Source organism: Cucumis melo, chromosome 12 (genome assembly GCF_025177605.1).
Source record: "Cucumis melo cultivar AY chromosome 12, USDA_Cmelo_AY_1.0, whole genome shotgun sequence".
NCBI lineage: Eukaryota > Viridiplantae > Streptophyta > Magnoliopsida > Cucurbitales > Cucurbitaceae > Cucumis > Cucumis melo.
This window is the reverse complement of record NC_066868.1, coordinates 28,191,784-28,215,674: the sequence shown is the minus strand read 5'-3', so window position 1 is coordinate 28,215,674 and position 23,891 is coordinate 28,191,784. Positions and strand designations below refer to the sequence as shown.

The 23,891-nt window shown below is 33.3% G+C and overlaps 5 protein-coding genes across 5 annotated transcripts; 3 read left to right on the top strand and 2 right to left on the bottom strand.

The window, feature by feature from the left end:
• Positions 1 to 1,350: 1,350 nt before the first annotated feature.
• LOC103504538 (bifunctional D-cysteine desulfhydrase/1-aminocyclopropane-1-carboxylate deaminase, mitochondrial) lies at positions 1,351 to 6,896 on the top strand. Its single transcript, XM_008468919.3, has 10 exons — positions 1,351 to 1,856; positions 1,972 to 2,037; positions 3,254 to 3,448; positions 3,582 to 3,692; positions 4,564 to 4,655; positions 5,331 to 5,423; positions 5,614 to 5,671; positions 5,760 to 5,873; positions 6,126 to 6,223; positions 6,421 to 6,896. The coding sequence occupies exons 1-10, from the start codon at positions 1,518 to 1,520 to the stop codon at positions 6,623 to 6,625; spliced, it is 1,371 nt and encodes a 456-aa protein (XP_008467141.2). The 5' UTR covers positions 1,351 to 1,517; the 3' UTR covers positions 6,626 to 6,896.
• An 89-nt stretch (positions 6,897 to 6,985) lies between these two features.
• LOC103502934 (16.9 kDa class I heat shock protein 1) lies at positions 6,986 to 8,123 on the top strand. Its single transcript, XM_008467355.3, has 3 exons — positions 6,986 to 7,132; positions 7,395 to 7,526; positions 7,610 to 8,123. The coding sequence occupies exons 2-3, from the start codon at positions 7,424 to 7,426 to the stop codon at positions 8,011 to 8,013; spliced, it is 507 nt and encodes a 168-aa protein (XP_008465577.1). The 5' UTR covers positions 6,986 to 7,132; positions 7,395 to 7,423; the 3' UTR covers positions 8,014 to 8,123.
• An 8,309-nt stretch (positions 8,124 to 16,432) lies between these two features.
• Positions 16,433 to 17,110, top strand: LOC103503737 (uncharacterized). Its single transcript, XM_017043353.2, has one exon. It carries the CDS (start codon positions 16,433 to 16,435, stop codon positions 17,108 to 17,110), a length of 678 nt encoding a protein of 225 aa, XP_016898842.2.
• Positions 17,111 to 18,283: 1,173 nt separating this feature from the next.
• Positions 18,284 to 20,105, bottom strand: LOC103482701 (uclacyanin 1-like). The gene is made up of 3 exons (XM_008439017.2): positions 19,915 to 20,105; positions 19,563 to 19,757; positions 18,284 to 19,071 (listed from the first exon to the last, which is right to left on the bottom strand). Exons 2-3 carry the CDS (start codon positions 19,741 to 19,743, stop codon positions 18,599 to 18,601), a joined length of 654 nt encoding a protein of 217 aa, XP_008437239.1. The 5' UTR covers positions 19,744 to 19,757; positions 19,915 to 20,105; the 3' UTR covers positions 18,284 to 18,598.
• An 896-nt stretch (positions 20,106 to 21,001) lies between these two features.
• On the bottom strand, positions 21,002 to 22,670 carry LOC103482778 (uncharacterized). The gene is made up of 2 exons (XM_008439144.3): positions 22,337 to 22,670; positions 21,002 to 21,747 (listed from the first exon to the last, which is right to left on the bottom strand). Exons 1-2 carry the CDS (start codon positions 22,668 to 22,670, stop codon positions 21,212 to 21,214), a joined length of 870 nt encoding a protein of 289 aa, XP_008437366.1. The 3' UTR covers positions 21,002 to 21,211.
• Between the last annotated feature and the right edge of the window lie 1,221 nt (positions 22,671 to 23,891).

Here is a 23,891-nt window from a genome sequence, read left to right as displayed (position 1 = left end):
AATACTATGAAATTAAATTTACCATGATTTGTTGTTTTATTTTTTTTAGGACTTGTTTCACCATTAAGTTCACTTTCAAATATTGTAAATTTTATGGTTCTTGACATTTTCCGGCATTTTAGGTTTGGAAATTTAAAAGAATGAAAAACTAGTTATGAGGAGAAACTAGTTATAAGTTTAATGCTACATTTCTATTTATGGCTCGTTTGGATTAACTTACGTAAAAAAATCCACTTAGGAACATTAATTTAAACACCTAAAAAGTCAATCAAAACATATCCTTAATTTATATGTTTTTTAAACGAATAATTCAAACTTAACTCGATGATTATTTAGTTTTTAAAAATCGTATTTGTTTTCCCCTAATTTCCTACTCCTGTTTTTTAAAAAATAATTACGATGCCTAGTTTCTAAAAACAACAACAGATCTTTTAAAATTGTTTTTAAATTTTCAAAATTTAACTTCAATTATCTATATCCTAAAATATAGACAACAAATGTTAAAAACAATAGACGGAATAAGTGTATATGAATCAAATGCTTATAAATTTGATTTTTTAAATAGAAAACAAAAAAATCAAATGCTATCCTACAACCTTACTAATTGACATTTGAAAATCAAATGTTTTTTTGGGAGTGTTTGGTAGTTGGTTAATAAAAAACGTTAACCAATTGTAATAAAAAAATATGAGAAAACATTGCAGAACGAGAAAGGTAAGACAATAAACAATATAAAACTGTTGGGTTGTATTTTATAAATATATTAATGTCAGGGCATCTCGCCAAATGTTTTATTGTAATTGCCTTTGTGACAAATTTTCTATGTTTGTTTTCAAAATACAGTGTTAAATTTTCACATTTTGTGTGTAACTAAAAAGTATCTACAAATATACTAAGGCCAATAATATGCAGTAAGGTGATAAATAAATAAAACAAAAGACATCAAATAAGAAAAAGTCAATACAAGTATTTACATGGTTCGCTACAAAGAACAATTTAAAAAACAAAACACAGACACATGTAATTTTAGGGAGTTTATATGTAACTAAAGTAAAAACATCAAATTACATATTTGAGATATATTTATTGGACACTATGATTTTAGGTGTATTTAACTTATGGAGTTGTGAATCTGATTACTGAAAAAATATTAATTTCATAAAATTTCGTGTTAAGTTGGTCGTAGTAGTTCACAACTTTAATCCTATGTCTGAATTAAAAAAACTGCAATGGAAGAAATGATTTGATACAAATATATTTAAAATTATATATTTGGATGATAATGGAAAAATAAAAGAAAATTAATACATTTAAAATATAATGTTAGGATCGTAGTTTTTTCCTCGAAAGAACACTTCTAAACCCGCCTTGTATACGTATTTTGTTTCCTACAACCCAACGCGGAATATACCCATAGACTAAATAAATTAGAAATTGGAAATAAAATAAGCGGATGCGGATGCGAGGCCGGTAATGGAATCGAAAGGGGCGGATATTTTCACTGGCGGACTCACGAAATGTTGAGCAGTGGCAAGTTCCAGCTGTGTCTACTCTCCGCAGCATCATCCAACTCCGCGTCATCGTCATCCTCTGCACTCTTCTCAACTTCTCTAATTCATCCAAGAAGGTTCGACAACGTCAACAAGCGATTCTCCTTTCCTCATCCATCAACTCCGAGTTTAGATTGCATTCGTTGCAGTATTTCACAATCTCAGGCGATGGAGATCAAGACTGAAAGCAAGCAACACGACGAGCTCCCCAACAGCCTCAACTTCCTCTCTGTCAGACCTTACGTCCCTCCGTCTTGGGCCTCACACCTTAATCCAATCCCCACTCACCTTTCTTCTCTTGCCCGTGTAAGTTTCCCGTTCCTAATTTCTTTTCCGGCTTGCCTCTTCCTTGGTCTATTGCAATAATCGCTTCCTTAAGAACATCGTTGTAGTTAGTTACTGATTACAATTTTGGCATCAGCTTCCCACTCCCATTCACAAGTGGAACCTTCCTAATCTGCCCAACAACACTGAGGTCTGGCTCAAGGTACTACATTCTGACTCAACTATTTTTTCTTACAGAAACTCGTTTGATTCTTTTCCCGCCAATGTGGTAATGGATGCGTTACATCCATCATTTCTCTGTTAGAGTGTTTGTAAGTGTACTGTTTACTGTTTCTCTATCAATAAGTTTTGAACTCTCTTTAATTTGATAGACTATTAAATTATGCACGGCACATTCAAGAATTTTGTCCCGTTTCATACTTCTTCAGAACATAATTTTGCCGTTTGTCTTTCTGCTGATTTACGGAACTCTGCTTTCCGTGTCCGAAAGCTGACGGAGAGTTCTATGATCAGATCGACTGTTTTTCGTTTGAAAAGAATTTTGTATCTGAAACTTTCAGGCGCATGAGTAACATTAGAACAACATAGGACCATAAAATAAATAACATATCAACTGATGTGGGGAGCACATAAGCTTTTCTCACTCCACTATGCCACCTTCACTTTGATGGTATTTTCATATTTCTTCTATCTGCAGTTAAAGTATCTGTTCATGCTTGACTGACCTTTTGCCCAAGGACTTCAGAGTTATACTTTGATTTCCTTATCGATAAAGTACTTCAATTCCAATTTTGAGTCCCTATTAGATATAATAGTAAATCTGCCATCTCCCACTGGTTTAAACTATTGGGTTGAGTTGGTGATTTAAGATGGTATTAGGGTAGTGTGGTTCTAGATGTCTCGGGTTCAAGGCTCTGTCTTGTTGTTTCCTCTTCATTTAATATTCATTTACTCTTGTTGGACATTAATTCATATTCCGAACCCACAAGTGAGGGGTGTTAGATATAATATTAAATTTGTCTTCACCCACTAACTTAAGCTTTTGGGGTGAGTCGGTGATTTAAGAGTCCCCATCAAATCATATGACCATAAGAGCTTTAGGCAAACTCCATTTGGGCTGGTCTTTTTACTTGGTTTTCATATTTTAGAATTAGAGTTTACCTTGCCGTTACTCGAACATAGCATCTATGTGAACTTTCCCATCCTGTTTAGAACAATGTTATGTAGTACACAATTTCTCTAAATCTATAGTTCAGATTGTGGTTCATGTTTTGTTGCAAGTATAATTTGATCCATATGTCAACGATTCTGTTTATATTTTGTTTCCAAGTGTACCCAGTTTAGTCATTCTTGTTCAACTTTTTTCTTCTTATTTACTTGTTTACACTAATGAAATATTCCTGGCAAAATGAATACAGCGTGATGATCTTTCAGGAATGCAATTGAGTGGAAATAAAGTCAGAAAATTAGAATTCTTGATAGCAGATGCTTTGCAACAGGGTGCTGACTGTATTATAACTATAGGAGGCATCCAAAGCAATCACTGTCGTGCTACTGCTGTGGCTGCTAAGTATTTCAATCTCGACACTTATCTAATTCTACGCACTTCAAAGGTTATCATTATTTTCCCTCTGTTTTCAACTTATTTTAGTTAAAATACACTTGTTTTGCATTTTTTGAAATGACCTCTCTCAGGATTTACTTAATTGTTATGACTTGATAACCAATGTTACGTCCCTGATGCAGGTCCTTGTGAATGAAGACCCCGGATTGACTGGAAATCTTCTTGTTGAGCGGTTAGTTGGAGCTCATGTCGAGCTTATCTCAAAAGAAGAGTACGCAAAAATTGGAAGCGTGGTTTGTTGATTTCTTCTCTGTTACCATATATATATATATATATATTGGTTTTTAGAAGCACTTCATTCTCCTATTGATCAGTTGACAGCTTCTCTAGTTCTAGACTGATAGATGTTGTAAGAATCACGGAGCTAACTAGTTTCTCTTTTCTCTTGATCAAAACTAACAACTTGAGAGCCTGTGACCTTTATTTTGGTACTTATAATAGGTAACAATTTCAGGGATAATAATTAAGTACATAGCAACACTTTTAAAAAAATTACAAATATGCTGATAGACTTTTTTATTTGCAAAGTGATCTATCAGCTATAAAATTCTATCATCGATAGATTCTGGTAAATTTTGCTATATTTACAATTTTTTAAAAATATTGCTATATATGCTAATATTTTGAATCTAATTGCTATATATGCTAATATTTTAAATCTAATTGCTATATTTGCAACTGTTCTTTTGGCACTTGCTAATATTGTGTTAAACATACTTGAATCTTGTTTCAGCGTTCTAGTTCTTTGATATTAGGTAGTCCTTCTTTCATGTCAAATTGGCTAGAGTCTCAGCATGTACGTGGTTGTTACAAGACAAAATATTCTGCCAATTTCTTTTACATACCAAATAGTAGATTCACGAGGGTTTCTTAATCTTTTTCCTCACGTCTTTCTCGACTTAATCAATATTTATATATATTTTTTGTTTTGTATTTTATTCTGATAAGAAGTGTATTGCTTTAATCGACTGTGGTTACTCTTTATCCACTTATTTACTTGGGATATTACGCTCTTCACTCTTCTATACATTTCCGATGCTTTGTTTTTAGTTTGTTTATTTCAACATTTGTTTGATGCCTTTTCTTCTTTGGTTCCAATTTCAGGCACTAACAGATTTTCTGAAGTCAAAATTAGTTGCTGAAGGAAGAAAGCCGTATGTTATTCCTGTTGGAGGATCAAATTCCCTTGGAACTTGGTAAGATTTGGCTGTGCTTGTTTCCTCTTATTCATTATATTAGGTGTGGGTTGGATATGATGATGATAGTACGCTTGCTGTTCTCTGCAAAAGAATATAACAAGAATACTTAAGGAGCATAAATAATCTTCTAGACTTCATTCTAGATAGTCGGTGGTTCTCTTTCTTTCTTCTTTCTTCCTTTCAAACTTCTACTTCACATTGGGATCATATTCTACCACCATTGTTTATTCTTCCTTGAGATTTTTGCTTTTCTGATAATTCTTTTACTTCATTGTGGTCTTGTTGGGTTTTTAACTTTAAATTTCTGATTCATTAGAGGATTTTTTATCGTTCTTTATTCTTGTAATTATGTTCATATTAAAATATATCTTCGTTTTATGTGAAAAAATATTTTTGCCTCAGTTGCAACAAAAAGCATCCAGCTCCAATTTATTTCTTCTTCTCCCTTCTTGAACCTATTTTGCCATGCTAGTACGCCCCCACCCCCACCCCCCTTGAGAACAGTAATATGTGTAAATGCTTGAGTATTAATTTCATTGATTTACTGTCAGTTAAGGAGACATTATCATTCGAATATATATTGCATAATTATCATCTGTATATCTTTTCCATCTCTCCCTTTCTCTCTTTTATTATAAAGTTATATAGCAAATGTGTTTTGGTTATGTTCAGGGGCTACATTGAAGCAATTAGGGAGCTTGAACAGCAACTGGATTCTGGAAATGGCAAGATTAAGTTTGATGATATTGTAGTAGCTTGTGGCAGGTTCTTCTTCTTCTTCTTCCTCTTCTGCTTATCTGGTCGATGGGATCACTTGGTCCATTCTCCTTGTTTAGTTTCTTTTTATTAACTAGTTCGTGGGCTTCATGCTGAATAATTCACAGGTTTCCTGTGACAGGTGATACGAACAAATTTTTTATTTAATGTTTGATGTTTTACTTTTGTTTATTTTCAGTGGGGGCACAGTCGCTGGTTTATCATTGGGATCATGGTTGAGCACATTGAAGACAAAAGTATCATATCTTTTTTTCTTTCTAAAATCTTCGCATTGTTGCTCTTTACACCTTAGTTCCTCACATTTTAAGTTTGTTGAATCTACAGATTCGTGCGTTCTCTGTTTGTGATGATCCTGATTACTTTTACGAGTTTGTTCAAGGTTTACTTGATGGGCTTCATGCTGGTGTTGACTCACGCGATATAGTAGAAATACAAAATGTAAGTAGGACTTTTAGTTTATCTATGAAGGCAGTTGGTTTGCTCACGTTTGGCAGCACCATTTATGTAGTGATGTTGAGGTGAAACATCTCCCGTAGTGTCATATGTTCTTTGGAGCCTAATCTCCTATGTAGACATACAAAACACATCTGTCTTCTTCGGTTTTTCCTTTCTCTTTGTGATGGTTTAGATCTTTCATCTCCATAAAAGAAACTTGAGAGGAACTTTCCTTTCTTCTAATTCTCTAATTAGGCAAAGGGTCTTGGCTATGCAATCAACACGCCCGATGAGCTTAATTTCGTAAAAGAAGTTGCCGAATCCACTGGCGTTGTTCTTGATCCAGTATACAGGTATGTTGTTATTATTAAACTAGTCAAGTTCATAGTTTATGCTCGCAACAGAAGAAAGACCATCTTGTATTTCTTTTTAAAATTGTAGTTCATCTTGGAAACCGTTGATATGTTTGTATGGTTTGTACACGAAAGTATGCATAGAGTAAAATGTAATGGCTTCCTTTTTTCCCCTTTCTTTATGACGTTATTTTCAGCGGGAAAGCAGCTTATGGTATGATGAAAGACATGGCTGAGAATCCAAAGAAGTGGGAAGGCAGGAAGATCCTGTTCATTCACACAGGAGGACTGTTGGGACTATATGACAAAGCTGATCAGATCAGTTCAACGCTGGGGAAATGGCATCGTTTGGACGTTAATGAGTCTGTGCCACGAATTGATGGAGTTGGGAAAATGTTCTAGAACAACTCGGGTCAAAAAGTGAAGCCACTATTGAAAAACGGGTGCTTTAAGATTTCTTATCAGACATCTTAATTATTAGGGGTTCGAATATATTGTTATGGATTATTGAAAATCCAATAATATATACCTTGTCTTTATTTTTTATTTGCTAGACATATCGTGAATGCCAATTCGTGCAGTATTCGATGAATAAGGCACCAATTGCCATTTTGAATATCGATGGTTCGGTACGTAAATTGTTCAAAAAATAAAAAATAAAACCTTGAAGCAAGGAAGTCTATAGTTGGTATTTTTCTTTTGTGTTCTTTTTAAAGATTATAATTTTCAGGGTCTTCCGTTATTCTTTAATTTTTCTCCTCAGCTATTCATCGGGTCTATCCAAGGCTTCAACCAACAATTAGTAACTTGACAGCAATTCCAAAATTGAACTTGGATGGATATGATCGTGATGTATAGATTTGAAATGGAGCTTCTAGAGGTTTTGTGGGATCAAAGGAAGGAATGAAGGTAAGTAAAGAATATTTGTAATTCTAAAGCTTAAAGAAGGCATATTAGCATTAGCACTGTTATATTCCCTCCAAGTTAGGATTATGATTATAGGCATAGAGAGCAAGAAACAGTGCACGCTGAGAATTGCCCTACACATGAAGAAACCACATAACTTCTGTTGTGACACTTGCAAAAGAATATTTCTTATTATGAAAACCATCTCCACAAATTTCCTCTATTATAAGAAAGAGGGTCACAACATGGAACTGCATTCAATCAGATTAACCACGAACGAATCTAACAAAAATAATGGAGAAAGGTGAACCATCGGGTGTGTTGTACGAGGAATTTGAGCCTTTCTGCAAATGGAAAAAACTCGAAGACTCTGACGTTCTTGAGGTTCATCTCCCAGGTATAATTTATCAACTTACGGTTTTCTCTGCATTCTCATTATATTCCCAGTGATTTGAAATTCAAAACCGCACTTGTGAACAGAATTTAAGAAAGAAGAATTGAGGGTTCGGATAAAAAACAACTCTATCCTGACGCTTTCCGGTGAGCACCTGACAGCCAAAGATGGGAAGAAAATGCATTTCAACAGAGAAATCAAACTCCCAAAGGATATATACCCAGACGAAATTCGTGCTAAATTTGGTGGCAATGTTCTTTCAATCACAATGCCTAAGAAAGCTAGCCCGCCAGAAATCAGCAAACCAAACCCGGACAATGCCTCTGAGGATAAACTAACACAATCCAATGGTAATGGTAAGCCAAAGAACTTCATATCCAGGTTAAAAAGTCCATTGTCGAGGTTGAAATTTAGCAAGGAAACGGCAACGGCTATGGCAGTGGCGGTGGTGATTCTGGCCGTTGGAGTTTACTACTTGATTAAAAACTAAGAATGAAGCATATATATATATTTCTTTGTGTGAAATACATATATAGAATCAAACCTTTACAAATTTCAAATTGAATTCATGAATAAACAATTCATTTGCTAAGATCCTAATTAACCCTCCTTGATTTCTGCAATTTCTTTGAACCTCGGGATAGCCATCAATCCCCATAGCTGAGAAACTGACAGTTCAAACGGTGGGGGATTCCCAGATTATCCACTTTGATTTTATATTTGATGGTTTGTGTTTGTGTTCATAGGTAAAGGACAAGGAATTAATACTTGCATTGTATTTAGTATAAAGATTGATATGACATCTTAACCGTGCGTCGGTATCACCAATTCGAATTTGTATCCAATTCTAGACACGTTACTTTGCATCAATGTATGTTCTTAATTAGGTAGTCCCACAATCTGTGTCTTTTCTGCCAATGACCAATCATAATCAAGATCAAATATATATAAAACAAGGATATGAAAGAGATGAAATACATCTCCCACGTCCCAAGGAATATCTACCTTTTCTTCAATCACCTGAATGAAATCAATAGTTTGAAAAGGACACTGGAATGGTAATGGCTAACAACATCAACTTCTTGGAGGTTCTTATTTAAGTTCGAGATATCAATTTTGTACCCCTCACTATTCCTATCCACAACCCTTGTCTATGAGACAGAGAGAGTATTGTTTTTCATTGAGCTGTAGACCAATACACTGAATAATAATAATCAACCAGAATTTCTTTCGAATATTACATTCATCATATACCAATTCCACTCTAGTGTAGTTAATTGGGTATCAACTTCCATACCTATTCAAAAAGAGAGAAAAATAAAGATAGTAAAATAATTCAGCATAGCTTTAAATTGATAAAGTATGATACATAGAATGAGAAATTTGGTGAATAAAAATAATATAAAGAATTAATTAGACTACCAAAGAGTAAAATTATACCCATTGACCTGGTCATATAAGTAAAACATACTTATATGCACAAAATTTGAAGACAATTATTGTACTTAAATCAATATCTTTCTGTAAGAGTGTCGAATATTTGTTTTATTCTACAAAAAGGATAAACATTAATTAGTTCATGAAAATATCATTATATCCTTTATATCTGTCTAGCTATTACTTTCACCAACGAATGACAACTTTATAAAATTGAAAGTACACGTAAGCTGGTTTTCATTGCCTTCAAGAAAAGAAAGGAAAACAAACAAAACATAAAAGAGAGAGAGAGAGTAAAAAAATATTTAGTACAATTAATTTCTATATGGAAGGAAGGAATTAATTGAAAATAGCCTTAGATCGATTAACGCAACCATCTAATTATTATACACACACAGAATATTGATTTTACGTTTATATATTTGTTGTAATGTATAAAATACGAGAAATATAAATGAATGGAAATTATAATTGAAAGTAAACAAGATTAACAAAAGAATTATAACACACAGTGTGTAAGAATATATCGATTTTATATATGTGTATGTGTGTTGTGATGTGCATTAGGTGATCCAAATCATTTGTTTTTGACCTCTAGAGAGAAAATGGTGGCATAATTTTGCGATATATATATATATATATATATGCGCAAAGACACCTAACCAAGCACAGCCATGTGCACATGCAATCAGTTTGTTATAAATTATATGTTGACAATATATAATAATTTAAACTATCTATCATTTCCTCTCTTCTTCTTGTGCATCTTTTTAATTTTTTAGTTCTGCAATAATCAGTTGCCTATATTTTATCTTCTTCATCAAAAGCAATTATTTATACATTATTCCTAGAGCTTATAGTAGAGTATACACCCATTCAATCATCTTTTGCGATAAATAATGTGTGAAAACTAAAACGAGTTATAATTCAATAGTAGATGACATAACTTTCTTTCTAAACGTTGGAAATTTGACAATTCTTTGCCTCATAATTATATTATACTATTGTTAAATCCTATCTTTTTAATTTGTGACATCCGTAGTATTCTTTTATCAAATTAGAAAATTATAGGTAAAAGTTCATGATTTACATGGGCCAACTTAAATCCTAATTCAACTCTATCTCGATTGCAAAGGGTTTGGTTCAATTTCAATCTTGGATACTGAAGTAAAAAGATTTACTATACCGACTAATATTAGATATACTAATTATTTAAACAATGAAATATATATGTATATATATAAAAAAGGGTATGATATAATTAAGGGGAAAGGGTTTTGAGAGAGTGGGGGTAAGAGAAAAAGGAGGAATAAAGAAAGAAAAGAAAAGAGGGTGTGTGGGAGAAAGTAATTTGATTGCGAAAAGATATAGAAATAATCTCAAAATGAAATGGGAACTTAGCTTGGCCCCAAAGCCAAAGCGTTGTTTAGCACTGCCGCCCAGCCATTATCAATTCCCCACCCCACCTGGGCCCCTCCCCTCATTTTCCCTTTTTAGGCATCCATCAATTAAACTCACTCACTCTCTACCTTTTCTTTTCTTTTCTTTTCTTTTCTTTTCTCACTGAATTTTATTCAACTAAATGAAGTAAGCAATCACTGTGTTCTTCCATTTTTTTCTTCCTCAAAGCATTATCTTATGGGGTTGTAACCAGCAAAAGACTTATCTTGAAAATATTAATAATAATGCAGGGAGAGCTACGCAGAGTTACGTTAAGAGGGTTATACTTTGTTGAGTGTGACATATGAAAGAAAGCCTAAGATTGAGGAAGAATATAATTGATTGACAATTACATACAAAAGTGGGTTTTTTAAGTCCATCGCTTAAAGGTTTGGTTGGTTTCATTTTTGCAAAAATGGCGAGGACTAGTTTGGATGAGAGCTAGAAGATAAATTAAACTTCTTCAAAAGAGAATATAATTATATTGAGCATCAAATGTTTAAAAGACATATACATGTATGCCTTCGTTATTATTTTCTATTTGTATATTTTGGTTTGGAAAAAGACAAGCAATTTTGTCAAGGCGCCGTCTGGTGGAACCCTCCACTTTTATCACTCATTTAGCTAATTTATTCATTCATTCATTCACCTACGCCTCATATTCCTTCTTTCCATTATATCAATTCTTACCTCTTTCTCTCCATAACCCTACTTCCCATGCATTTCTTCTTCTTCCCTTTCCTTCCTCAAAACTCATTCCCCCAAACATGTGACCATCCTCCTTACCTTCTTCTTATGATCTTGACCGACACTTAGATACAGAGATTTACATGATCCAACAATTATAACTATAACAGGAGAGTGAAAAATATTATTACTACTAAAAAAGATAGATATCAAATTATAGATTTGTCCTTAATTAAAGTAGCAGAATTTATATAGCAAACCCATGACTTAAAATATAAAATTACACAAATAACATAATTACTTACAATTAATTAAATTTACTATAACTAAGTCTACAAGACCCACATATTTGATCATTTGAAGTGCCACACTGTATATATTTGTTGTACTTTAAAAAATCATATTCATAGATGCATAACATGTTTTAATTTAGATTTACATGTGTATCTCATCAAATAACATAGCTAGAGGTATGTTTTAACAAATCACACTTAAATTAGGTATTGAGGTTTTGAGTTCAATCTCTCAACTCACATATTGGTAAAGAAGAAAGAATATATATAATACTATTTTTTAATTAAGCTCTTTTTTCTTTTATTAACTAAATGTGTTTAAGAAATTAAGGGCTAACCTAAAAAAAGTTATTAAAGATATATAATAAATCAGAATAGGTTACTGAAATCAAGCCTAGAATGATGGATTGTGGTGAAGCAATGGTTGGGATGTGAAAAAGAGACGTGTCATGTGTGTATTATTTAAGTAGACGATGATCACTTTTATATATGTATGTGAGAATATGGTTAAGCAAATTTTAATATGTTTAGCATCACAAATAGACACTCCTCACAGATAAAGAGCCCACAGCATATCAGTATTGTAAATTTGTAAATCAAACCCCTAAAAACCCTAAACCCTACACTCTCTCCTGAATTTTCACCCTTCAACAACTCAACCTATTTTAAAGTAATTTTGTAAAAAAATAAATAAACATATTACTGTGTGCATAATTTTCTCTTTTCTCTCTCTTATAGAATCACAACTAAGTTATAATTTTTAGGAAAAAAGATAGGGCACAAAGATATAATCAATTGAATTATTATTATTATTTTTTTTTATCAAACTTACAATAATTTTAACAAAATTTTGCTCTAATATCAAATTTTCTTCGAAGCCTCAGCTCATTATTTTTAAATGGTAAAAATTGCAAGCCCTAATAAAGTAATGATTCTAACAGTGATCAAAATAAAAGATGTAATTAATTTGAAGAAATTGAAATAAGTAGTCAACCCTAATTAAATAGTTTTATGGTGCATTATTGCATAATTCAATGAATAACCCTAAGCACATATATATTATAAATATCCAACAATAAACTATAATCATTTTCATTTGACATGTTTATGTTGGGAAGAAAAAAAAGAAGGAAAACTCCTCCTCACATCCCATGGAAAATGACAAATTTAATCCTACCAAAAAATCACCTAAATCTAATTTAATTTGAACCTCTATTCTAATTTTCCTTTGTAGGGGTGTGTTAGGGGCTGCCCATTATATTTATACACACAATACAAATATATTCATGAGGGGAATCTTTCTTGGTTTTGATGTGTCACCTAATTTTTCTTTAAAAAAAAACTCAAATTATTGAATGGAACATTCTAATGCTCCCTTCTTAAGCTTAATTAATATACACTAACTAATGTAGAGTAATTATATATATTATTATTACACCTTTATGCAACTTTTTCTTCTTTATTATTATTATTATTATTGTACTGAATTGCTTCTTTTTGTTGTTGTTTTATGAATCCCATTATTCTAGTGTTTAACTTTGTCAACAATATTCAACTGGTTGACAAAAAATTAAAAGAAAACATTAAATTTATTTTTGGTTTGCTCCTAAACCTACAACAATTGATATTTGTCTTTGTTTAATTTGGTCTCGTTATATTGTCCCTCTAATCTTCAGGCTAATTTTCTGGAATATAATAGTTCTTTATAACTTGAATTCTTGACGAGTGGAAGAAATTAAATATATATATCAATATTCTACAAGAAGCTTCAATTTCGTTGTAGAAAATTGATGTCTTAATTAATTATATCTACTGAGCATAATAGTCATAGTTGATATGCATCCACCAGAATCAAACTCAACTATTCCAAAACGGATATAATTAAAAGTGTTGCTAATTAACTAGTCTGGACTTGGTTGAATAAAATCAAATTAATTAGGACAAATGTCACCCAAAAGTACTTTGCTTCCATTGACACACTATCCCCTCCATCCATTTCAAAGTCAGAATAATATATTAATTTCAAACTCTGTACAAATTAACAAAAAGTGACTTGGTTTGGTCATTACTAAAAATTACGTGTAACAATGTGAAAGGACCAGTAATTGATTATCCAAATTCCCATGGACTTTATATGAACACATATATTTTATATATATATATGGGCAATGGCCACATATATATAGTATATAATATACATCAAGTTGTGATGAATGAGACATGATTAAAATAACATAAAGTAGAAACAAAGGATGAAAGAGGGTGAGAGTTTAAAGTTAAGAGGAAAAGGATTATATTACATTTTAAACAGTTTTTATTTGATTCTGTCCTCTATTGATTAATTTGAACAATAAAAAATTATAATTAATTAAGTTTTCACCATTTCCGTCGTCAAAATTAAATTGAATAAATATTTAATAGAAATATTAAAACTAAAAGTATAAACTCCGAAACATAAGATCGAAAATGAAACAAAACTCAAAACTTTTAAGAAAAAATTATATGATTTTGAAATCTAGTACTAAATTTGAAACCCATATATAAGACTTACAAACTTGGCAAAGAAAATGAAGCATAAAAGGGACAGAACTACCCATGGCTGCTTCCTCCGGTAAGACACCCAACTTCCCTCTCGACACCGCATCTCTCTTCTTCTTATTCCTTTTTAAAAGATGATAATAATAATTATCGTATATTCTTCGTTTTACCCGATTCACCATATTCAAAATTTCTAAACTTTTTTAAACCTAATATATATTTAAATCGACTCAAAGAACTTTATGAACTTTTACATTGCTTTTCACAATTTTATATCTTCTTAAAATATTGATGTCGTGACATGGATAAATGCAAACGTTATTTATATTTTGTCCACGTATTATTATAATTTGTTTATAAAGAAATATCTTATCAATCTCATTGTCGAAGAGCAAATAGTTTATTAAAAAATAGAAAATATCTTAACCATCTTCTACACAAGTGATTTCTAAATCGGAAAAAAATAAAATAAAAATTGAGGATGAAAAGGAAAGTTATTTGAAGATTAGTGTTAATTAGTATTTTGAATGGTTGATTAGTCTTTGGTTTAGGGTTTAATGAGCAAAAGTGCATACATATAAGATAAGGCAGAGTTGGACTTAAATATATATATATTATCTTAGGAGACTAAGATTGGGAGTCCTTTATTTACCCAAAAAAGACCAAATAAATAAATAAATAAATTGGACACCCACAATTACATATTTTAATTTAATGTGTGGAGACGGCCACTAGTGGCAAACGGCGTTAGCGGCTACGGCCCATTTTGTTAAATTATTGTTTATATATTTATATTAAATTGTAAAGTTCTTAATCAATTCTCTCATTTTATTCTTGACTTCTACTATATTCAAATCTATTCCTTTATTTCATATTTCGACTAAACTTTTAAACTAAATATCTCAATTCTAAAAAGTTCTCGAGAGAAAAACTCATGAGATTAAGTCTACACACTTATACTTTTTTAAAGAAAAAATAAAAAATGTTTAACATGTGTTTAGATTTTTAAATTTTGTACTACTATATCAATTTTTTGAACTAATATTTGAATATAATTAAAGGTTAAAATAACGAAAATAGATATATTAACTAGTTAAACTAATTTCATTTAAAATTTAACATTGATTGATAAAGAGATGATAATAGATATATACAAATATCCTATTTAAATAAGAAATCATCTCTAATCTGAGTGATTTTGAGAAAAACAAAACCTATTTTAACGTCGAATAGACATATTATCAACAAATTAAGCTTCCTATTTAAATTTTTCTGTTTTAAAACAATTTAAGACATGGTTTCAATCATTCAAAAATCATTTTTGAAATTAAAAAAAAATGTTATTTTTATCAAATCTCAGAACTACTGCAAAAACATGTATTTATGTAATATAATATTAAAAGTGTATTACTAAAATAGTAAAATTTTCAGCCAAACCCTAAGCATAATTATACATATAGAGCGGTTAGACGTTGAAATTGGGTTGTGATAAAAAAAGAAAAAAGAAAAAAAAAAGGGAAAATAGATGTATACATATTTAAATTTGGATAATTGAGGGGGGAAATTAGGTAGAGGACATGGAGTTTAGAAGTCCTTGTCAGCAGAACATGAACAGTATGAGCTGGGACATCTGACGGTGAGGAATGCATCATCATTTTGTGAAAGTTGGTCGGAAGGGGAGCAGTGGGCTAAATAAAAAGGGCCCCCTGCCATCTACTCTCTCTCACACTACTTGTATTCTATTTCTATGAACCTATGATTGTATCTCTGTTTCCATGGGGAGGAAACATTCATGGACCTTCTCTTACATTTACAATACCTCTATCAAATATTTTCTTCTTCTAATTTTTTCTTTTTTTATCCTTTTCTTCTTCCATCTGTAAAGCTTTTCAGTACCTCTAAACAGTTGGCTCTGTTTACCCACATCTAAAGTTTGCTTTTGATTTTTCCCTTTAGATCTGTTTCGATCCCACACCCGTCTTTCATATGTCTCTTTCCTTTTAAATTCTTCTTCCTCAGGGCTCCGCTCTTCTACTTTCTTCTTCTTCTTCTTCTTCTTCTTCTTCTTCCTCTTTTTCATTTTCCTTTTTCTTTTTTCTTTTATTAATCCCTCAGATTTCATTTCTGGGTCTTCTTTTAAATGTTAAAAATGGCGGTTTTCAATGCTGTTTTTGCATATTATTTTTGTTTTTAGAAAAACAGAGACTTTCTGTTCTGTTTCCATTTCTGTTTAGCATTCAACTCTCTTTCTCTTCTCTTTTTCAATTCTTATTACTCGAATCGATGGACGATCCGTCACTAAAACCTGTGTTTCATGGTTTGACATTAGAGACGGCAATCTCGATTACAAAATCGGTATTGCTCGCAATTGGGTTCATATCCACTGTAATTTTGTTCAAAGTGGCTATAATACCAAAATTTGCGAGTCTTTTTATCATAACTCTTCCTCGTTTATTCGTCTCCTTCAGATCATGGCTATCTCCTCCCTACGTCTTCATCGTTTTCAACTTTCTCATGGTCGCCGCCCTTGCCTCCTCTGTCTTCCGTCGCCAAAAAGACACATCCGAAACTAAATTCACTCCCATTTCTCATGAAAATACTAACGTTTCTCCATCCAATCCCTATAAATTAACGCATGAGGACCGAGACTTTTCGATTACTGGTCGTTCCGGGGAAATCTGGAATGGGATCTCAGACGAGGATGAACAAGACAAAGAGGAAGAAGAAGAGAAACTGTTGAAATGGGATTTCCCGACTCTGTTCACTGAAAAATTCAGTGACCCATCATCGGAAAAGTTCTGTGCATATTCCAGCGAGAAAGTGGAGGAGGAAAAGGATGGCGGGGACGTCGGTGACGATGACTCGATGGAAGCCACGTGGAAGGCGATCATGGAAAGGCAAGAGAAACAGACGCCGCAGCTGAAGAAGAGTCAGACATGGGACTCCCCTCTGCCGGCTCGGTTAATTAGAGCCGCCGTAAGAGAGGAGGAACCAGTGGCGTGGGATCGGAATGAAGTACGGAAGCCGGAGAAGTTCCAGCAAACGCTATCGTTTAGGAGAAAGATATCGATGACTTCGGAAGAACTGAAGAGCCGAGCAGAGGCTTTCATAGAAATGGTAAACCGAAGCATACGGTTACAGCGGCAAGAATCAGAGCAGCGATTCTTGCAGGCAATGAAACGTAGCTTTTAGCATTTACGTAAATTTAGTCGTTAATATTAATAATCAAATCCAGTAATATTTGGAGGTGCATTTTGTTTTAAGCTTCTCTTTAATTTTCCATTTCAATGTCCTTTATGTGTGTGCTATTATGTCATCTGTATATTTTTTCTTCTCTTCTCTTCTCTTCTCTTCCCTTCTCTTCTCTTCTATTGTAAAATGGATGTTTCTCTGCCATTTCCATTTAACTGCAAATCAATACTATATTACTTTTTCTTCAAGTGATGCATCATCGGACTAGTTCCTCCCAAACCCCTATATATATATATATATATATATATATATATATATATATATATATATATATATATATATAGTTTGAAGTATTAAATTACAACATCTATTTTTAGATTTTCTTTTATTTGCTAAGGTTATAACTAAAAGTGAGGGTGTCGGAATATGAGTATTGAATATTGAAGTACTAAAATTTGAATGTAATAAAGTTGTTCCCTAGTATTTGGTAATTTGGAATCTGGAGGAATCAATTTTTAGTTTTATGGTATTTGAGTTGTGTGTATTAATTTTAGGATGAGAAAAGTAGGAAGGACTACCGCTAGAGTTTTTATTAGGTAGAAAACAATATTATTAAATAGTAACTTAAACAAACTACCTAATCTTATAATACAATTCAAATAAAATTAAGATTTTTTAGTATGGCTTGGTTGTTAGTTTTTTCCATGTTCGCCGTGGTTGAAATGCCAATCTTATTCACTCTATTGCTAGATTAAATTTTCTTTGACATTAAAATAAGAAAATTTAAAGCATAAAACAAATCTAAAAATATGCATGATAATGTAGTATTATAATCTAACAAGGTGGTTTTAGAATATGTTAAAAGAGGAAGAGTAGGAGGTGATTAAATTAAAGGGGTGGGGGTGGGGGATCTTGTTGGATGGGGAATCGATTCGTTAGGTTTGTAAAGAAATGAGATGGGTAAAGAAATGAGAATGGTAGGCAGCATGATTGCATGCCTTGTTCGGTGCAACTATTGACCACCACAATGAAGGAGGAGGCGCAGGCTTTTATATTTGACTAATTAAATTCGTCCAACTGAATAATAACCAAACTAAGCATAATTTTTTCCTTGGAAGGTGAGAGTTGAATGAGACACACTTCCAACCAATGCTTGGAGGAATTTCGGAAATGTCATCAATATAGAAATACAATAAGCTGATTATTGTATTTCATTTATTAGAATAAGCAAATGCAAAACCGTACCTTCCTCCATGCCTAGCTTCTTAATATATAACTCCGGGTTCTAAAATTAGGCAATGTTTCTTTTATTAACACCCACCTCAGCCTCAAACTTTAAGATACACGTCTAACACTACAAACCAAAGGTCGTCTATCTTATTCACATTTCACAAACCTACAACATATCAGTCAGTCCAAAAAACGGGGAATAGGACTATCTATATATCTATACCCATGTGGGTGTAATTTTCACAAGGATTTTAGAGGCTATGGAATCAAGGAATGAAAGTAAGGAGGGATTGCAAGGATAATGAAGAGCAACAGGAAACGCCAGTTCATAGGGCAAGTTTTCATCATCATCTCGGTCACCCCGGAACAAATGCAAGGCAGTGGCGCCCCCGGAATGTCAGGGTTTGGTGGGAGTTCAATAGTTGGAGAAGGGGGTGAGGAGGGAGGAGAACGAGGAGGGTGGCGTGGGCTAAGTCGCTCCTCGTGGTTAGCGCTGCCGTGAGTTGAATTGTTGTTGGGGTCGCTCATGCGTTGGAGGACTTGGACTCGGAGCTTAAGTCCCATGAGGCAGTGTTGAGGGCGGCCACAGATGAAGTAGCGACTGCCAGGTTGGTTCAGGGGGATCACCGTCTCCCCATCACTGTGGGTTCTGATTGGATTCACGGTGCGGCAATTGAAGAAGTCTGTTCGGTTCACTTCCAGCACGTCGTGAACTGGCAAGTACTTGAACACTGTAACGACACCAACCGAAATTTTAACTGATTACAGCTATGACAAACGTGATTTTGAAATGGTTTAGATCAATTTCATTGTTTATTTTAATTAAACATATAAGAAATGTGGATTAATTTTGCATGGAGTTGCTCTAACAGTAAGAAACCATCGAATAAATCGGATAACATTCAATATTAAAGAAGGATTGTATTTGTATTTTCAAATGTGGCATCAAAGAGAGACTTAGAAATGGGACAGTGACAAAATCAAACTAATTCATCAAGTGATCAGTCATAAATTATAATTCAAGAATGTCAACCCAAGCAATATATCGTTGGAACTTGGAAGGCAAAAAATTCAAGAAGAAAAGGCATGGAAATCAAGATTCATCAATTCACAATGGTCATCGAACAGAACTTAGCAAAGATCAAATGACAGCACACAAAAACCTAATTGAAGTCGTGTTTCAAAGAGCAAGGGATCAACACTGAGTAAGAAATGGACAAACCGAGATAGTCTCCGACTTGAAACGTGGTGGCCGCAGACCAAGCCAGGATGTTCGAATTGAGATCCCAACCGGAAGATCCACCAACGGAATGGTTGGTCGCATTGACGCAGCGAAAGAAAATTGCCGTAATAACCATAACGATTATCATCCTCACTGCCCAGCCCGGTCTCGGTGCCTCCATTTCAGTTCAAATTCCTACATACACAGAAGATCAACAGACGCAAAGTTAGAAAGGAAGCATTGGAACTGAAGAAAATATCAAGATGGATTGAACAATTAAAGAAATCACGAGGAATTGTGATGACAATGCAAGAATCGAGAGGATCAATGAGGCGATAAGTGTAAATTATACCAGGAGTTGCTTCTTGTGTTGGCCCAACTACCGGACGGTGGTTCTTCAAAATGGAAGAAAGCAGGTGGAAGAAGGTGAGGAGGAGAACAGAGTGAGAGAGAACAGAAGCGGAGAGAGTAAATTCAATTTGGTGTTATTACGTAAACCTCTTTCCCGCCTTTTATTTAAAAAGAAAAAAAGGAAAACCCAACTGTTTTTCACTCTTCTTTCTTTTCTTTTTTTTTTTTTTTCATTTTTTAACTACCACTTATTTACCTTTTCCAATAGTCCAAATTTAGTTTAACATCTAAAAAGTAAAAAACACTTCAAACAGAAAAATAATAAAATAAAATAAAAATCTCTGTCTAGATCATAATTTTAAAAGAAATATATTAGATACAAAATCGAATATCATGTTTAATAGAATCTAAATACTTTTAATTTTATATCTAAAGTTATAAACAGAAGAGAAATAAACAAAAAGTTGGACAATGTGGAATTCAATGACCTAGTAAACACAAATTAAAATAAATATATAAATAATTTCAATATTTCAAGGTGACCAAATTATTTATTTTGGAAAGATTTTACCATCTTTTCTTTTGACATAGCAAAATTATTGTTGAATAATGATTAAGAATGGAAGTTAAACAAGTACACTTATTATTTAAGTGATGGATGATGATTAACCCAACTTAAAAATAGAAGTCAAATCAATTGCATCAAATTGTAAGTTAAGGAAATTTAGAAAAATCGATAAAAAGAACGAGTTGACCAATCAAATCATTTTCTCAAGTTGATCCAAATTCCAAATTACCAAAAGTGAATTGAAATGAGCAAAGTCCCCACCACGCCAACTAAAACACAGCAAATTCTTCCAGATAAAAAAAATGGTTAATAAGTCATCTCAAGACTCAAATCATGTCGCCAAATTAATCAAGACTCATTGTCCCCTAAAACCAATTTTATGTCAACCGTAAAGTATGGCAATTTCATAAATCAATGGTATTTCGTAATGGACAATGATTGGATGCACCAAGTTTTTTCCTTTCATAAGGATTTTCCCCTTTGCAGTTCTGTACAGTTATCATGTTGTTGGGAAAAATAATGGGAAAAACCATTCCTTCTGATTTTAACCAACGAAAGTAAACTCAAACATACAAGTACAAGAAGTCCTCAACTTACCATTTTTCTTTTCAACACAAGGAACCTCAAGAACACATAATTAAGTAACCAAAATGTTGGGGGTGGGGTCTTGCTATAATAGTAAACAAATCACACTGAGTTTGAAAGATAAAGAGTATAAAAAGAAGGCATTTTAAGTAGCCCTTGGAGTAGCCCACTCAACTCTAAGGATGAGATTATCATAACCATATCCATTCAGTTTGTTGATAGCTCTTTGAGCATCCTCACGGTTCACAAAGTTCACGAAACCAAATCCTCTGCTCATACCAGTCTTCTGGTCCACTGCAACATAAACTCGGCTAACAGCACCGAAAGATCGGAAAAGCTCAAGCAGATCAGGCTCTCTCGTGTCCTCTGAGAGATTGGTGACACGAACAGAGTTTTCATCGTTCCTGCGTCTCATATCAGTTCCAGTCCTGTCTGCTCCTGCTCTCATACCTGGAGGAACATACGTTCCCTTAGTTGCACCACCAGGTGCAGCAGCTGCAGCCTCTGGTGTAGTAGCTTTATCCAATCCCTCACCTTGTGGTGCCAAGTCTTTGTAAGGGCATCTTGAGGTCCAGTGATCACCCTTTTTGCCACAAGTACGACACACCATAAGAACAGCACCACCTTTTCCAAGTTGAGCTAGAGGGTCTCCTGCAACCTTTGGCTCTTCTGGTTTGCTACCTGTAACCATTTTCATTCCTCAGAAGAAACTTTATTGGAATAAGGCAACAAATGGCATCTAATTTAGCCAGTAAAGGATTAATGTGAGCAGGCCAGCAGGACGTTAATATGGTACGTACATGCAGACAATGCCTATGAGAATGTCAAGGCAAATTCAGAATGATTTCAATCATGTCGTTTCTCCTTTATAAAGAAGACATTTTTTTTTATAATTGTCTGGTGAAAACAATAATCGATTACTTGAATTGTTCAGTTCAACTTCAAAGCAGAAGACTGTAAATTCGGAAATTCCTAAAAGCACAGTTCTGCAATTTCTAGGCTACTATCCTCCAGGCATCGAAAAGTGACTATCTTTCCCTTGTTTTCATATCCAGACCAAATATATATTCAAACGCTTCAATAATCAAGCACCCATTTATTTCAACGTGGTTGTAGGACAATTTCGATGCTCTCCCACATTGGAGCAAAAGGCATATTTAGAGACAAAATTAAAAGCAAGCATACGTTGCAGCAGAACTGAACTCGTATACAATCAATTCCAATATCTAACAACCAATAAATAAAATAAGTAGATTAATCGAAAACAAACCAGGAGCACGAGGGCGTTCCAGGAGGATCTCCTCAGTGGAGACCATAGTGAGGCGGCTACCGACGTCCTCGTGCACAGCGTCGCCGAACTTTGCCCAAGATCGGCGCTCGACGGCGTGTTTACTGAGGCGAGCATTGGCGAGCTTGCGAGTACGCGTGGTGGTTGTGATCTTGACCTTATTACCATCTTCGTTAAACTGATATTCAATAATTTTCTTCACGCCGTTCTCGTCTGGACCGATAATTTTCTTGGGCGGTAGAAGAAAATCCAGATCGCCGTCGTCGTCATCTAGCTCTCCCCACCGCAATTTGGATCGACTTGCCGCCTGAGCCATGCGTAGATAATGAAGGACTGAGAGGCAGAGGTAGCGAAATGCGAAGAGATAAAACAGAATTGGGGATGCTAGTCGCTAGGGCAAGCGATTAAGGGGAAACAAGAAATCCCAAACATATATTGCTGAATAATAATAATTGTGGAAACGATAATGTGTCTAAAATTCTCTTAATTAATAACCCATCCATGGTTAGGGTTATTTTACGATATAAACTAAGATATTCACGAGTATAGTTAAATGTTTGAATGATTTTAATAGACTTACTATCATCTATCATAATTTGTACTATTTTGTTATATCAATAAGGATAAATATTTTCAACGATTTTGTTATTTTAAATAATTATACTTATCCTTATACTCTTTTTTTCTTTATTCAAATTTGAAATTAATAATTATTTTTTTAGATGACTTTCATGATAGAGGATTGAATCTCTAATACAAGAGAATAAATCAATATGTAACCGCGGAGTATATAAGACATACAATAATAAATGAAAATTACCAAACTTACGATAATATAAAAGTGTGGGAATTGATAGTTATTATATAGTGTACATTTTTTTTTAGTTTGGTGGATCAATGTAGGAACTCATAATTAAGCATGATTAGCTTAAAACAATTCTATGATAAATGACATCTTAGGAATTACCATCAAAACTACTTGCATGAGATCTACGGGAATAGTCTTTTATTTGAGAAATAGTTCAAGGTCGAAGACAAGTAGATGTGTGGTCTGGTTGCAAGGATACATACCAAATAAACAATTAAACTAAGGTCTTAGTTTGATAAAAATTTTAATTTTAATTTGATATCTTGAAATTTAAGTTTTTTTTCTCTAATGGTTTGATTTTGAGATAAAAGAGCATTCTCAAATATCCGTGGCTATAATAGCCACATATTGTTACACCAAATACTATTTAAACCTTCTAATTTGCTACTACTATTTGATATACTTTTTATTATTTTATATTCGTCATCTTTTTTATTTGTCAACGTGTTCAATGTTTTCTTATCAAACTAAAATTGGTTACACATTAAACATAAATCGTTATAATTCGACCTAAAATAATCTACATACCAAAGGCATTAACTTTAACTATAATAATATAAGTTATTCTTCAAAATACAAACTATAATTTAATGCATAATTAGAAAGCCATTAAAAAGCAAACATAACAGCAACTAAAAAGGTTTTAAGCCCCACACTTGAAAAGTTGAT

Excerpts from the sequence above, each read along its gene's own strand:
- LOC103504538 (XM_008468919.3), top strand. The coding sequence starts at position 1,518 with ATGTTGAGCAGTGGCAAGTTCCAGCTGTGTCTACTCTCCGCAGCATCA. Across the intron at positions 3,449-3,581 it reads TAATTCTACGCACTTCAAAG|GTCCTTGTGAATGAAGACCC; the intron begins GTTATCATTATT and ends TCCCTGATGCAG. Across the intron at positions 6,224-6,420 it reads GTTCTTGATCCAGTATACAG|CGGGAAAGCAGCTTATGGTA; the intron begins GTATGTTGTTAT and ends CGTTATTTTCAG.
- LOC103482701 (XM_008439017.2), bottom strand. The coding sequence starts at position 19,743 with ATGGAGGCACCGAGACCGGGCTGGGCAGTGAGGATGATAATCGTTATG. Across the intron at positions 19,072-19,562 it reads TCAAGTCGGAGACTATCTCG|TGTTCAAGTACTTGCCAGTT; the intron begins GTTTGTCCATTT and ends GTGTCGTTACAG.
- LOC103482778 (XM_008439144.3), bottom strand. The coding sequence starts at position 22,670 with ATGGCTCAGGCGGCAAGTCGATCCAAATTGCGGTGGGGAGAGCTAGAT. Across the intron at positions 21,748-22,336 it reads GGAACGCCCTCGTGCTCCTG|GTAGCAAACCAGAAGAGCCA; the intron begins GTTTGTTTTCGA and ends AAATGGTTACAG.
- LOC103502934 (XM_008467355.3), top strand. The coding sequence starts at position 7,424 with ATGGAGAAAGGTGAACCATCGGGTGTGTTGTACGAGGAATTTGAGCCT. Across the intron at positions 7,527-7,609 it reads TCTTGAGGTTCATCTCCCAG|AATTTAAGAAAGAAGAATTG; the intron begins GTATAATTTATC and ends ACTTGTGAACAG.
- LOC103503737 (XM_017043353.2), top strand. The coding sequence starts at position 16,433 with ATGGTCGCCGCCCTTGCCTCCTCTGTCTTCCGTCGCCAAAAAGACACA.